Here is a 14,918-nt window from a genome sequence, read left to right as displayed (position 1 = left end):
TGAGATATTTTCTTTATATCCACAAAAAACTAAGCATGAAGAAATTAGCTTAAATTAGAATAGGCAAGTTTTGGTTGGACATTAAGAAAAATATTCTAACTAACTGGATTGCAAAATGCAAATCTGATCATGTTATTCTCTACTTAAAAAATATCTTACTTGACTTTTCATTGTCTTTAGGTCAAAACCTACTTTAAAAAAAAATAAAGTATGTAATTTATTAGCTGACTTTTGACAAATCAAGGATCCGGGGATTTTTAGGAAGATGACATACAACAGTGTTTGGGAATTTTAATTTGTTGGAAAATGAAACTATGTACCGGTATGATGCAGAAATCATATTGTCTTATCAAAAACAGATGGAAATAGGAAAAAGAAGAAAAAGAAAAAGAGGGGAAAACAAGCAGAGCCCCAAATTGCTTGTGGCCCAAGTGCTTTATCTTGAGACATAGCTTGAATCCCAAATCGTCCACATTACAGTAGCCATGAAGTGGAGAAACCATGATGTAAGATAGTATTCTGTCTTATGAACAAGTTAATACCAGGTTTTAGTAAGTAAATCTACACTTGTATGTTTTAAGTGGAAATAAATTTTTTTAAATATGTGTGTATTTTTTTTAAATTTCATTCCTCTATGTTTTGAGGATAATTTTTTCAATCTAGAATAATTTAAAACTTACAGGAAAGTTGCAAGATTAGTACAAAGAATACCCATGTACCTTTATCATCCAGGTTTACCTGTTGTTAACATTTTACCCCATTTGTGTGCTCCTGTTTTCTCTCTCTCTCTCTCTGTCTCTCTCTCTCTCTGTCTCTCTCTCTCTCTCTCTCTGTCTCTCTCTCTCTCTCTCTCTCTCTCTCTCTCTCTCTCTCTCTCTCTCTCTCTCTCTCTCTCTCTCCACACACACGCACACACACACATGCACGCAATTTTTATTCTACCCACTTGAGAATAAACTGTATACATCATGGACCTTAACTTATAAATCCTTCAGAGTGTTTTCTCTAAGAGTAAGACTGTGTTCTTACAGAACCACAGAACAGGCATCAACTTCGTTAAATTTAAGTCAAATAGATTTAATCTGCCATCCATATTCCAGTTGTTTCTATTGACTCCATAATGTCCTTTTTTATAGTGTTTTCTTCTCCTTTAGTACAGGATCCAGTCAAAGCCTATGTTCTTTCAAAATGGCATCTGAGGCCCTCTATAAACAAAACTCTACGGTGATCTCTTTCCAGTTCCAAGCACCCCACCTTCCCTTCCACCCCCGATTCAAGCCCCTGTGCCTTAGTTTCTAATCCTTGCAAAGCATCTACTTTTCTCTCTTTTTAAAGACTTAGTCTAAGCGTGAAGAGTCCATGAAGAAGACTTTCTTACTGCCCTCTGAGCCTCGATGGAATTGGCCCAGCTGGGAGCCTGAGGGCTTTCTCCTTATCCCCTCCCCATGTCCAGGACTCTAGGCGTACTTGAAATATGGTAGTGGATATTCATGAGGACATAGCTAGCCCCCTCCCACCCAGCACCCTCATCCCCTGCTGTGAGACACTTGAGATCTTTGAGAAAACAGACCAAATTTGATGGGTCTTGGATTCCCCAGACATTAACATAGTGTCTGTCACACAGGAGGTGCTTTATAAATATTTATTAACCATCACTGGAATACTTCACTGTAAAGAGCTGCTGAAGGAAGTTGTGGGGAGTCTGCTCCTGAAGTGCTTGGAAAGGAAGGAAAATGCCCTTTAACCAGGGGCCTTAAAATGGCTCTAGAGGGAAGGCTGGGGGTGGGGAGTGAGTTGGGGAGGGGCGGGGGCTTGATCTCTTCCAGTTACATGGTAGAGTCTAGTGAAATCAGGCATAACCTTTACATGTCTGATGGTTTCTCAAGGTCACACACAGCCCTCACAAGAACATAGACTGGATTTGTTTTTTCATTTTTAATTTCGAACTAATTTTAGACTTCCAGAAAAATTGCAAAAATAGAGAGTTTCTAGAAATCCTTTCCCCAGCTTCCCCTAATAGTAACATCTTCTCTAACCAAGAAAAATGATCAAAACCAGGAAGTTAGCTTTGGCACAGTGCTACTAACTAAACTACAGACCTTATTCAATATAACCAGCTTTTCCACTCATGCCTTTTTTCTGTTCCAGGATCTCACATTCCATTTAGTTTTCATGGCTCCTTAATTGCCTCCAATCTGTGACAGTTCTTCAGTCTGTCCTTGGCTTTGTGATCTTGACCCTTTTGAAGAGTATTGGTCAGTGTTTTGTAGCATGTCCCTCATTTCAGGTTTGTCTGATGTTTTCTCATGCGTAGAGAAAGGTCCTGCGTTTTTGACAAGAATACGGCAGAAGTGATGTGCTCTTCTCAGAGCATCATATCCAGGGTACATGATGTCATATGTCTTATTAATAGTGATGTCGAACTTGATCACTTGAAAGGAGGTTTCTGCTGGATTTTTCCCTGTAGAGTTACTATCTTTCCCTTTGAAGTTAATACATATCTTAGAGGTACTTTGAAACTATGTAAATACCTTGTTTCCCCTCAGGCTTTCATCCACTAATATTTGTATTCATCAGAGAATCTTGTCTGTAACAAATTTTACTGTGATGTTTGCCTAAGAGTGAATTTCTTATTTCCTTCTTTCCTTCGACATGTATTGATTAGAATTCTTCTGGAAGGAGAGGCTGCATAGACTAGATTTGGATTTAGATATATAATGTCATATCCTTCTAGGCATTATTTTCTGATCTTTTGATTTTCAGATAATTAGTTTAATAGCTGTATTTTAAAAATATGCCTTTATTATTTTTACCTAAGTATTTACATTTTGGTAATGTTTATGTAAAGGCATTGCAATCACATAAGTTATTACTACATTTTCTTTAAGATAAGCAGGCTGAATGCCTTGGTTTTATAAATGAAAAGTCAATGACTTATCATTAAACAAACAAAAAACACACAACTGAATTACTTTAAAAGGGCACACCCTATATGCGGGCTTAAAAAATGACTAGTTCTTTGTTTAACTGCTGCATGTCTGGTAGTAAAAGTAATACTGTTGATACCTAGCCACAAAGAGATGATGGAACACATGTAAACTCTCTACCATGAGAACTTTAATTTTAGCATTTCTAGGCTTTCATATGTTTACATTGTTAATTTTAGCTGAATTACACAGTATACAGTATATTTAGCATGGATGCTTGCAGCTCAGCAGTTTTCATTGACCATAGTTATCATGCAGGATTTGCCCACAGTGGTTAGTCAGCAAAAATGCACTGAATGCTGATTCATTTCTGAGTCAGTGACAAATTCACCTTCTGAGAATGGTATCTCTGGGTTTATAAAAATTGTAAAAGAGCATTATTTAAATCAGAAGTTGACAACTTTTCTGTAAAGGGTCAGAAAATAAAGACTTTCAGCTTTGTAGGCCCTGCAGTCTTTGTCACAACTACTCAGGTCTGCTGTTGTAAGTGTGAAAACAGCCACAGTCCGTCTGCTAGTGAGTGGGCCTGACTGTGTTGCAGTAAAACCAGTAAGAACTGGTGGCAGGCTGGGGGCGTAGTCTGCCGACCCCTGATGTAGACTATAAAAATACACACACTCAAAGTAAACGTTAGCCCTTATCCTGGTCTCTGATTTGTCTCTACAGGCAGAAGACTGAGCTTTGAAAATATGTCTTCGGGCGACAGTCCCGTTCTATTGACTACCTTGTGCTGGTGCTGCCACAGAAAAATCTGGTTACACTCCGGGGAGGCCTGCGGCTGCTGCAGGACTGAACCACCTCAGCCCTGAGATGAGTGTCCGGCCTGCGCGGGCACACCATGAATAGATACACAACGATCAAGCAACTAGGGGATGGAACCTACGGTTCCGTCCTACTGGGAAGAAGCATTGAGTCGGGGGAACTGATTGCTATTAAAAAGTAAGTTTTGCCCGTCACTCTCATGAGCTCCTCCTCAAGTGTATGTTCTCAACGTTGTTTTAACTCTACCCTCTCCATTCCTTGTCTTTGAGAAATTTCAAATGGGGAGTGCCTGGGAGGCATGGAGAAGGATCTTAGACATGGATTTCTGTGGGTTAGATAGTTGTCGATTCTGCAGTGCTCACGTGAGAGGTCTTAAACACATTCCCACTTTAGATTTCCTACTTTGCATCTAGCACTAGTACTTTTGCTCACAGTGTTTTCTTGTATTGTGAGGTAGTAACGAGCAGGTTAATACATACTGTGGTACAGGAAAGGAAACTGAAACTCTCAGAAATTAAGTGACTTTGTGTGGACCACGTGGTAGTCTGACGACTACTGTCTTGTTCCCCCCCACCTACCCTTCTTGCCCTTTACAATCTGAGTCCAGACCCATTGTATTAGTTATCTGTTGCTGTATAGCAATTTACCCTGAGAATTAATGGTTTAAAACAGCTGTCTCCCAGTTTCTGTGGGTCAGGTGTCTGGGTATGGCTTAGCTGCGTCCTCTGCTGTAGGGTCTCTGATGAGGCGGCGGTCCAGGTGTTGGCAGTGCTGGGGTCTCATCTGAAGGCTGGACTGGGGAAGGATCTCCTTCTAAGCTCATTTACATGATTGTCGACAGCATTCAGTACCTCCTGCTTTGTCGGACTGAGGGCTCCGTTCCCGGCTGGCTGTTGGCTGGAGGCGCCCTCCTCAGTCCCTTCCCATGTGGGCCTCTGCAAAGAGTAGCTCACAACATGGCAACTTTCTTCATCAACACATGGGAGCCAGAGAGGCAATGAAAAAGTTTTCTACCAAGATAAACGTCACGTCTTTTTGCTTTTGTAAACTAATCACAGAAGTGACATCCTCTCAAATTGCTATATTCTACTGGTTAGAAGCAAGTCATTCAAGGAGAGGGGGTTATACCAGGCTGTGAATACCTGCATATGGCAGGGGGGTGGGGTCGGGTGGGGTGCGGTGGTGTCTTTGGAGGCCATTTTAGAGTCTGCCTGTCACACTCATCTATCTAGTTGCCTTCTCAACATCTCCATTTGGATATCCTACAGACACTTCAAACTCATTTTATCCAAAACTAACTTATATCCAACATATTCTCCTGCTCTTGCTTCCAACCTGTTTCTCCTTCAGTATTCCCTCTTGATAAATGACGCTACCATCCCCTCAAAACCTGGGAGTCCTCCTGCCATCTCTTTGTATGCCTCACCATTAGTTATCTAGTCCTGTCGATTCTAACTACTAAATATTTATCTGATCCACCTACTTCTCTATATTTCCACTGCTAACCTCCCATTTAATCTGTTACCATTTACCACCTCTACTACTAGAATAATTTCTTCTTCAGCATTCCTGGCTTCCATTCTTAACCCCTATCTATTCCAGTCTGAAGGGATTATTCTAAACACGTGAATCTAATTGTCTAAAACCACTTGGGCCAGATATTCTTTGTATCCCCCACTGCCCCATCACTGTCCTCTTGTCCCACCTGATCCAGCCTTGCACCGCACGTACACACAAAAGACTCAACCAAGGTTCCTTCTATGCAGTTCCTTAGAAGGTCCCCAGGCTGGTCCGATGGTAGTGCGTTATCAGAACTTATTAACGTTAGTGTCGCTAAAGTTGGTATACAACCCCCACTGCTAAATTTGACTGGCTTTAAAAAAAATAATAAAAGAATTAAAAAAAAAAAAAAAAAGAAGGTTCCCCAGCAGTACTGAGCCCCAGTTGCCCTCCTTGGCATCAGCTCAGCAATGTACCCTTTCATGGATTTCACACCCCTCTGTTCCCAGTGATCCTGGCTTCCTCGCATCACCTCCCAAATAAACTACCTGCACCTAAATCCTTGCCTCAGGCTCTGCTTTCAGGGGAACCCAAACTAAGATAGTTTCCAATGTCTTCCTATCAGTTTTAAGGTCAAGCCCTAACTTTTAACGTGACCGACGAATTGCTGCCTCATTCAGCCCCCACCTGTTTTCTTCAGCCGTATCTCCTATCATTCCCCCCTGGCCTAGTTTGTTCTGGCCACTCTGGCCTTTCAGCTTCTTGAACTCCCAAATACTTTTCTGCCCCAAGCCTTCACATGATACTCCCTTTCCCACACCTACTACCAGACTAAATTCTACTCATCATTCAGGTTTTGGTTAACATACCACTTCACTAGAGGAATGTTCCCTGCTACCCCAGATTGGATTGGGTGGCCTTGAGGTCCACGCTCAGTGTCCTGTACATTTCCTTCCTAGCACTCAGTACAGGAACTGATTAATTACCGGCCTTCCTGACACCTGAGAAAAATCGCGTCACTTTTGTTTCTGAGTTTCCTCACTTGTCCCATCTATTCTACACAAGACAATGTGATTGAAGTGCAATGAAAGATATTGCCTTGAGACTTGGATTTCTGGTTAGCTAATAGGGTTCTCTTTCTCCCCTCAGGCTCTATACCAGGGATTGGCAAACTTTTCCTATAAAGAGCCAGACAGTAAATATTTTAGGCTTTGCAGGCCATATGGTCCCCATCACAGTGCAACTCAGCTGCTGTCCTGTGAAAGCAGCCATAGACCATATATAAACGAATGAGTGTGGTTGTATTCCAATAAAACTTCATTTATGGAAACTGAAATTTGAATGTCAGGTAATTTTCACATGTCACAAAATATTCTTCTTTTGGTTTATTTTTCCCAACGATTTAAAAATATAAATGCTGTCTTAGCTCACAGGCTTTTCCGAAACAGATGGTGGGGTGGAGTTTTCCCATGGGCCATAGTTTGCCAGACCCTGTGCTGGCGGGTCTAGAACTGTGGTGTCTAACGCGTAGCAAGTAACCATATGTAGCATTCAAATGCAAATTGAATTAAAAATTCAGTGCCTATGTTCTACCAGATACATTCCAAATGCTCAGGAGCCACATGTGTCTAGTGGCTACCATACCGGACAGTACAGAATATTTCCACCCAAACGGAAAATTCTATTGGACAGCTCTTGTCTAGATAAAATGAGAATGAGAGATTTCCCTTCAGGACCAGGTTACCTAATTAGAGCAAGATAGCAGTCTCAGCCTCTTCTCACTGCCCTGTACCACCTCTGCTGGAAAACTTGGTGACCTAGGATTGATGATACTGCTAGATTTAAAAATAAATGCTGTTTTGGATAGTATAATATTTAATAGAAATCGAAACCAACTTTAAACACTATTCATTAGGTTCAAGATGAAAACATTTTTTTGGAAAATAAAGTTTAGCCTGTTCCTGGGAATAAGCATACTATTTGTTTCTCTCTTCTCTTTTAGAATGAAAAGAAAGTTTTATTCCTGGGAGGAATGCATGAACCTTCGGGAAGTTAAGGTATTTATTAATACAATAGGGAATAATTTGTGTATGGTTGATTAAAATAGCTTTGTACATGCTTAGATGTACAGTTGATATAGTCATTCTGTTTGAATTGTTTCACTGATGCCGAAAGAGGGGGCAAATAATAACAGTATGCAGCTCATAGCTCCAAGTAGAAGATTGCTATGTTATTATGTTGGTAAACGTACTATTTTTAAACCTTGATATATTACTATTAACTAAACCACAGAATTCTTCAGATTTCAATAGTTTCCCACGAATGTCCTTTTTCTTTCAAATAGTGATGAAATACAAATAACATGAAATTGACCATCTTACCAATTTTTAAGCATATACAGTTAAGTGGGATTAACTACATTCATACTGTTGTACCACCATCACCACCAATTATCTCTAGAACTCTTTTCATCTTGCAAAACTGGAACGCTGTAGCCATTAAACAATAACTCCCTATGACCCCCCTCCCCAGCCCCTGGCAACCACCATTCTACTTTCTATCTCTATGAATTTGTTTCTCTTGGTACCTCATATAAGAGAAATCACACAGTACAGGCATACCTCGTTTTATTATACTAGCTCCACAGATATTGCATTTTTTTTACAAATTGAAGGCAATACCCTTTAACTCACTTTATCGCAATACTTGCTTTATTTCAATGCTCTGGAACTGAACCCGCCGTATCTCCAAGGTGTGCCTGTATTTGTCTTTTTGTGACCGGCTTATTTCATTTAGCATAATGTCTTCAAGGTTCATCCATGATGTAGCATGTGTCAGAATTTCCTTCCTTCTTAAGGCGGAATCATATTCCATTGGACGGATATTCCACCTTTTGCTTATTCATTCATCCAGTGATGGACACTTGGGTTGCTCCCACCTGTTGGCTATTGTGAACCTTACCATTTTGTTAAACTCTTCATTTCTACTGGTTCCTTCTCTTCCATCTATAAATGTTCCCGCCATTGTCTCTGATCAATCTCAGCCCTCTCTCCCCTGGAGCTTCCACCCCTATCTTTTCCTTACCTTATCTTCCAAACTTCTCCCTTTGCCATCATTTCCCCACCTACCATTGACTTTCCACTTGAGTCAGGCATCTCCCTCTGCAAGTCTGCTGAAGCTACTCCCTAAAAGTCACTGATTGCCATATCTAGGATCATTTTCTCAGGTGCTTTCTTGCTTGCAGTGTTGGGTGCTGTTGACCACTTCTTCCGCTCCTCTCCCAGAGCTGTGTGACTCTGCTTTTGCCCAGCTGCCCTATGTCTTTCTTGCCTTTCACCAACTCTTCTGTGGTTCACCCCTTACCCCTTACATATCGGGGATTTCTTGCATTCTGTTCTTAGCAATTTTTTCTTTGCTCTGAGTCTACTCCTGAGTAATGCCATTCGTTCCCCTTGCTTCAGCAGTCTCATCAAATCTTTTATCTTTCTTATGCAGTAGACCAGGGGTTGATAAATGCCACATCCTGTTTTTGTAAGTAAAATTTTGTTGGAACACAGCCATGTCCATTTGTTTGTATATTGTCTATGGCTGATTTCATCCTATACTGGCAAAGTTGAATAATTGCAGCAGAGACCATGTGCCCTGGAAAGCCTGAAATATTTACTCTGTCTCTTTACAGAAAAATTTGCTGACCCCTGCTTCAGGCCCCTCTATCCAACTGCTTACTGGATATCAGTACCTGAATTTTCTAGAATGTCTGTGTCTCCCAACACTCATATTTTCTCCCCCTTCTGTTAATTATCATTTGCCCATTTGCCCAGAAACCACAGCTCATTGCAGGTGGCCTGTGTGATCCCACTTTCCACAAGTCCATCGTGTGTGCTGCTGCCAGCAAGATCTCCGTGACATTCAGCTGTTCATACACTACCCACTGTTTATCGAGAGGTTATTATGGGCCAGGTAGCATCCTCAACACTACCTGATGAGGAAAATGTTAGTATCATGCCTTTGCTGATGAGAACAGCTGAGGCTCAGACTCAGTAACTTGTTTGAGGTAAACACAGTTCTAAGCTGTAAAGCTTGGTTTTAAACCCAAGTTTGTCAGAGTCTTTAGTGGGTATCCACCTGGCATCCAAACAGTGTCTTCCCTGACCACTTCTCCAGTTAAAAATTTTTCAGATGAGCTTCCTTCAGAACTAAACTGGGACAGTTCTCGTCCCTCAGACATAGAGTTTACAACGCTACTCTTACACCCTTACCTGTGAGGGTTTCCCTCCTGACACACCTTTCCCTCACACTGAGTTTGTCTAGGTGTTACTCTTCCTTCAGGTCACATTTTAAATGATCCTAACCCCTGAGGCTTCAGTAATTACTCTTTGAAACATCCCTGATGTTCCTTGTCTCTGTCATTCCTTTGACCCTTAATACAATCTTCCTCATTCTGTTGCATGTATTTTGTAGTCATGTCCTCGCTTCCTAGTTAAGTTGTTTGCCACTTAAGGGCAGACACTGTCTTTTATGCCCAGCATATCTTCAGGGCCCAGTATACATTGTACAGCAGGTCCTCAAATAATATCCTTTCATTCAACGTCTTTTTGTTGTAACATTGACGAGATGCCATGGGGACTTCACTCTTGTTTATTATCAATCAGCCCATGGTAAACTTGGTTTCATTATATGTCGTTTCGCTGCAGTTCTAAGAACCCATCGATGATGCTATGTGAGCACTTACTGTAGTTTTAGTAGTTAAGAATCTTCATTCATGGAGATAAACAGTCCCCATTCGGACTGCTGATCCAGGTTGAATTTGCTACTTCTGTGTTTCTGCTTTGATCTAGCTGTCCTGCCTCTTCTTCTCCTTTGTGAACCTTTCCTGAGCCAAAATAGGATGCCCTCTTTAGGGAAATATATCTCTGTACAATGAGTCACATGAAATCCTTCACACAAAGTTGATTGTTTTTATATTAAACCAATACAGACTTTAACTTGCTCACAAGCCTCACTTAGACACAAGAGCTGTGAGCCACTCTTAGACTCGGGCCAGTAATTCAAGTTCAAAACCCACTTCAGGCTAAGAGCAGAAGGTACCCTACTCCTTGCCTAGAATTCTCTTCTTGAAAAGCTTTAAAACTGACTTCATTTTCCTCTGAGCAAATTTGCTTCTTGTCCACCGGACATCTCAGCCATTGCTTGGATGCATTGTAAGCAAACAAGCAGAAAAGATGGCTGTAGTTCCTGAGAGTCTAGCGAATATTACTTATAAGGTAAGCAATGTCTGTGTTTGTCACTCATGGAGAACCAAGAATCCGACCCAACTAAAAGAAGTAATCAGCCCAGTTGGGTCATTCTAGAAGGATCTGGCCATTTGGCCAAAACAGCTGAGTATTTCCTGCCAGATAGGCATTTTGGCAGCAGCTTGCTTGCCTTTCAGGGAAGAGACTCCAGAAGAGTCTTACGTACTTGATTCTCATTCACTGGCCATATTCCTCTCTCTTCCCAGCTGCTTGAAGTAATTTGATCATATTACACATTCTCAAACTCTGATCCCTGGGGTACCTTCCTGCTGAGTGTCCTTCCAGATTTGGGTATTCATGTTAGCATTCTCATCTTCAGATATTGTGTTTGTTTGTTTGTGTGTGTGTGTGTTTTAAAAAGGGATGTTCTTTTAAGGAAATTCAAAGATAAAGAGGGCTTTACAATTTGTTATTACTGGACTCGCTTCTCTGTGAGGAAGAGGCTCTTTGAGTTGAAGGGCTCATCCCGCTGGCCAGAGTGAGCTTTTGCAGCTTCCTTGAAGGAACGAGTCTATTGCATTCCAGTCATCTAGTGAGCCAACCAGCAGTTGGGTGTCTGTGGTTGTCATACATGAACGGAATAGGTTTGCTGCTCGCTAATACAAAAGCGTACTTGTTTCCCATCGCCAGAAAATAGTTTACACATGGCTGTACTCATGTGTATGTTCCAGGAAGATATGCGCAAGGATGGACAATCAGAAGGTCACGCTCCATTTCTGAGTCACCCTCTTGTTCCTCGTGCCTGACTTTTCTGCCTTTGCTGTTCTTGAGAGCAGAGCTGTTTCTCCCATATCACCTAGGGGATCTTTCCAATGAGACTTTTCCTCCTGCTTCTCCTTCAGATCTCACCTTGTGGGGAGTGCTGGGTGAAAATTGAGAGAATCAGGTTATCTGCCTCTGCCCATTGGAACAATTCCCTTTTCAAAGTGTCTACACACTGTTGGCTGGTGATCTCACCCCAAAGCAGCTGCCTTCTCCAGTGCTAGAGCAATCAAAGCCTCAGCTCGCAATTGATTCCCACAGTGTGAATTCTGTCATCTGGAGGGACTGCCCCTCAAATAGCCCTGGCCCATTGCCTGGTGTTCGCAGCAGCCAGGAATACCAGTTATGGTCAAATACTTCCCTACTAGTCAGTTAATCAAGATAGTTTTTCTATATAAAGTTAGTATCAATGTCAATTTCATAGAAATACTGTTTACTAGGTTGTCAATGGAATATTAATTGTGGCATTTCTGTGGTTTTCTTCCTAAGTACGCATGGGATTACTTTTCTTTTTCAACAATAGTTTTTCTCTAATTTTTTGTGTTTTTCTTCCATGCCTTTCAGTCTTTAAAGAAACTCAACCATGCCAATGTAGTAAAATTAAAAGAAGTTATCAGGGAAAATGATCATCTTTATTTTATCTTCGAGTACATGAAGGAAAATCTTTACCAGCTCATTAAAGAAAGGTACAGTTTAGTTTTCATGATCTTAGAAATAAATATTGCAAAGTGGACACATTTTCTTTCTGCCTTTTTTTTGGGGGGGGGCAGTCATATTACTTAGGCTTCACTGGTTAAAGCTACCCATGAGAAGATAAGGGGCCTGACCACATTCCTGTTTTGGGGTCCTTATGATAGCTTCACAGAAGCTACTTTCAATTAAGCTGTTTTCATGTTTTACTGGGTTATTCACCCAAAGAAGCTCAGAGATTTAACAGATACTCTGCAGTTCTCCATTCCCACAAGGACACATGGGCAGAGCAATTACAAGTCAAGGGTGTAACAGCGTCATTCATTTTTGAGACCTCCATTGAAAACTTCTAGGTTTGATTTCAGTTCCTTTCTTGCTATAGTGCTCAGCGGCTTGCTTACTGGGCAGAGGAAACTAATAAGAAGCTTCCTTTATATGGTAATTTTGAACTTCAGAAGTGAACCATGTAGAATCTCCTTGGGCACATTTTTTTCCCTATATCTTCTTTATAAACATTATTTCAATCATGGACTCTTAGCAGTTACATTTTCTTGGTGGCAAATGAATGCCATTTGTAGCATCCCTCTGAGTGATTTCAGTGAACAAATATCATTTTTGTTGTCAGTAATAGTAGTAAAGCTGTGTGGTTTACCCAACCAGGAGACAAATGGTACTATCCACTGTATGTCATAAGGTCTCAAATTTTTCCCATTAAAACTTTTTAAAGTTTGAGTTTATGTTATGGAGAGAGGAAATTTTGATGTGATATATTAGAGGGAATTTTTTGGAGGCGGGGGTTACTATAAAATGATTAGTTATTCCTTCTTTGTAACATAATTAAATATATTTGGCCTTTATAAGGTAGCTCTCTTGTATGGATAAATGGTTGTTTTTCTTTGGTCTTTAATATCAAAGGATCTGGTCAAGTTAACATATGAGAAATGTTTTCGTACATTCTTACTATATAACCAAAAGAACATGAAAACAGGATTTGTTTTCGTATGTAAATCTAGATTTATAATGTTATTTCCTCCTCTGCCCCATACAGAAATAGGTTGTTTCCGGAGTCTGCTATAAGGAATATCATGTACCAGATATTGCAAGGACTTGCATTTATTCACAAACACGGTAGGTGATTTATAGTATCGTGCTTTTGAATAGCAGTGAAATGTTGTCATCAGGCAGATGATGGAGGAAACATCATTGTCTTTTGTGATTGACAGCCAGATAAGGCGGAAGAGTTGAGAGGCTTCCAGTGCATGTTGGAATCCGTTGTCTTCCATAACTTGATTTCTGAATTTCCCTCATTATTTTTCATCTCTGCATGGTCTTATTCTTTAGGCTTTAATATTAAGCTTGTTAGTTAACAGATCTAAAAATTGTTCCTGGCCGTTATTAACTGGTGTCTGAATGAGAAACCTAAGATTAGAATTCAGAGCAGTATTTCACGTATTCTGTTTAACCCACTAACACTAATTCACGGTGGCTTCTCATTTTCCTAATGTAGTTATATTTCAGTTTGTTCAAAAGAGTTAAGAAATAGCCTAACAAGATTTATGCAACACAAGAGAATACAATGAATTTAAAATTAGCGAAGAACGCAAAAGGCAAAGGCAGAACAAGGTATGGCTCTCGCCAGGGGTGAGGCTAACCCATAAAAGGCATGTCAGCATGTTTTATTTAAGTAGAAGAAGCAGCCTACAGATTTGATTCAGAGCTTTCTTTCTTCCAATGCAATTTATGAAACGTGGCTGATTACAACCTACATAGTTGCCCCTAGGTAAAAACAGTTCAGTTGCCCAAGAGGAGCACAACTATTCTTAGTACCGAGACTAGAGAGGTTTCTCTTATGGATACTTGTAGAGGGGACGATATGTAATGTGACTTCCTAGCAAACAAAGTAACAGGTTACATAGGGCAGTTTCATGTCAACATCCCTCAATATAGGCCAGTTATATCACCTGCTCAGAGAACACAGCTCTACTGAGGCCCTCGTATGATTCATGCTGGTCCTGGTTAGCCCAAGGAAAGATTTAGAGTATCTAAAGAAATGGATGGTCACATACCCTTCAGGAAATCCTCTGTCAGTATTGTTCTTCTTAGCTGAGCTTTTGAAAGATATTGAGTAGCAACGAGTTTGAGGTTGTATTTTCCAATCAGTACCTGGAGCATTACTTGTCTCTGTTACTAACTGGACGCAGGCCCAGCTGGGGTTGGATCAATAACCGTCTCATGAACACAGAGCCACGGGATGGATGTGTTTGCCAATGGAGCCAGGAGGCCCCTCAGGAGGTCATTTGAGGCCACTTTAATAGATAGACAGATGGGCAAAGCAGCTGATCTTGCACGGGCAGAAATCTACTCACTCCCAGTCTAAGGATGTCTTTGCCATTGCAAATATTGTACCAATAAATGTTTCATTACCCAATAAGGACAACTGGTGGAAGCCCTTTGGTAATACAGTCAGTTCAGATTTGACACAAACTGGCAGTGAGTAGAAAAGACATTGTGCCACAGTCTGTGGCATGGTACACCTGCTCTTTAACTGCTATGTAGCTCCTCATAGTTAGAGACTAAATGAAACATAAACAACAGACAGAGGCTGTCTGTAAATTCTCGTCAGCCTCAGGCATATGCTGAATAATAGCAAGTGATATGCAAGACTGAGTCAATTGTGAACTAATTTTAGTGAAAAGCTTTTAGTAAAAGGTATGTCTGATTCTGCTGACATTGATAGAACTAACACATTATCCTTTAGTCACCAGAATTCACACGAGATGGTATGAATTTTGCAAATCATGAAAAACTTCTGGTAAGACCTTAGGGACAAATAGGAGGAGAAGGGTCACTTAATAGCCTGAAGATCCCAGGGAAAAGAAATGATGAGAAATCAAAGAAATTTTCAAAAGAGAAAGGTCAAGCA

General features: G+C 40.7%; 1 protein-coding gene across 5 annotated transcripts in view; it reads left to right on the top strand.

Moving 5' to 3' along the window:
• CILK1 (ciliogenesis associated kinase 1) overlaps positions 1-14,918 on the top strand; it is a 55,108-nt gene that overhangs the window by 17,259 nt on the left and 22,931 nt on the right. For all 5 annotated transcript variants that reach the window (XM_033102164.1, XM_033102197.1, XM_033102173.1 and 2 more), the window contains 4 exons: positions 3,654-3,926; positions 7,252-7,306; positions 11,870-11,991; positions 13,044-13,123. In XM_033102164.1, coding sequence (XP_032958055.1) covers positions 3,826-3,926; positions 7,252-7,306; positions 11,870-11,991; positions 13,044-13,123 — 358 coding nt within the window. In that variant the 5' untranslated portion in view covers positions 3,654-3,825. The remainder of the gene's footprint in view (positions 1-3,653; positions 3,927-7,251; positions 7,307-11,869; positions 11,992-13,043; positions 13,124-14,918) is intronic.

Source organism: Rhinolophus ferrumequinum, chromosome 3 (assembly GCF_004115265.2).
Source record: "Rhinolophus ferrumequinum isolate MPI-CBG mRhiFer1 chromosome 3, mRhiFer1_v1.p, whole genome shotgun sequence".
Classification (NCBI taxonomy): Eukaryota; Metazoa; Chordata; class Mammalia; order Chiroptera; family Rhinolophidae; genus Rhinolophus; species Rhinolophus ferrumequinum.
Note: the sequence above shows the minus strand (reverse complement) of the source record. Positions and strands in the feature narration are given on the sequence as shown.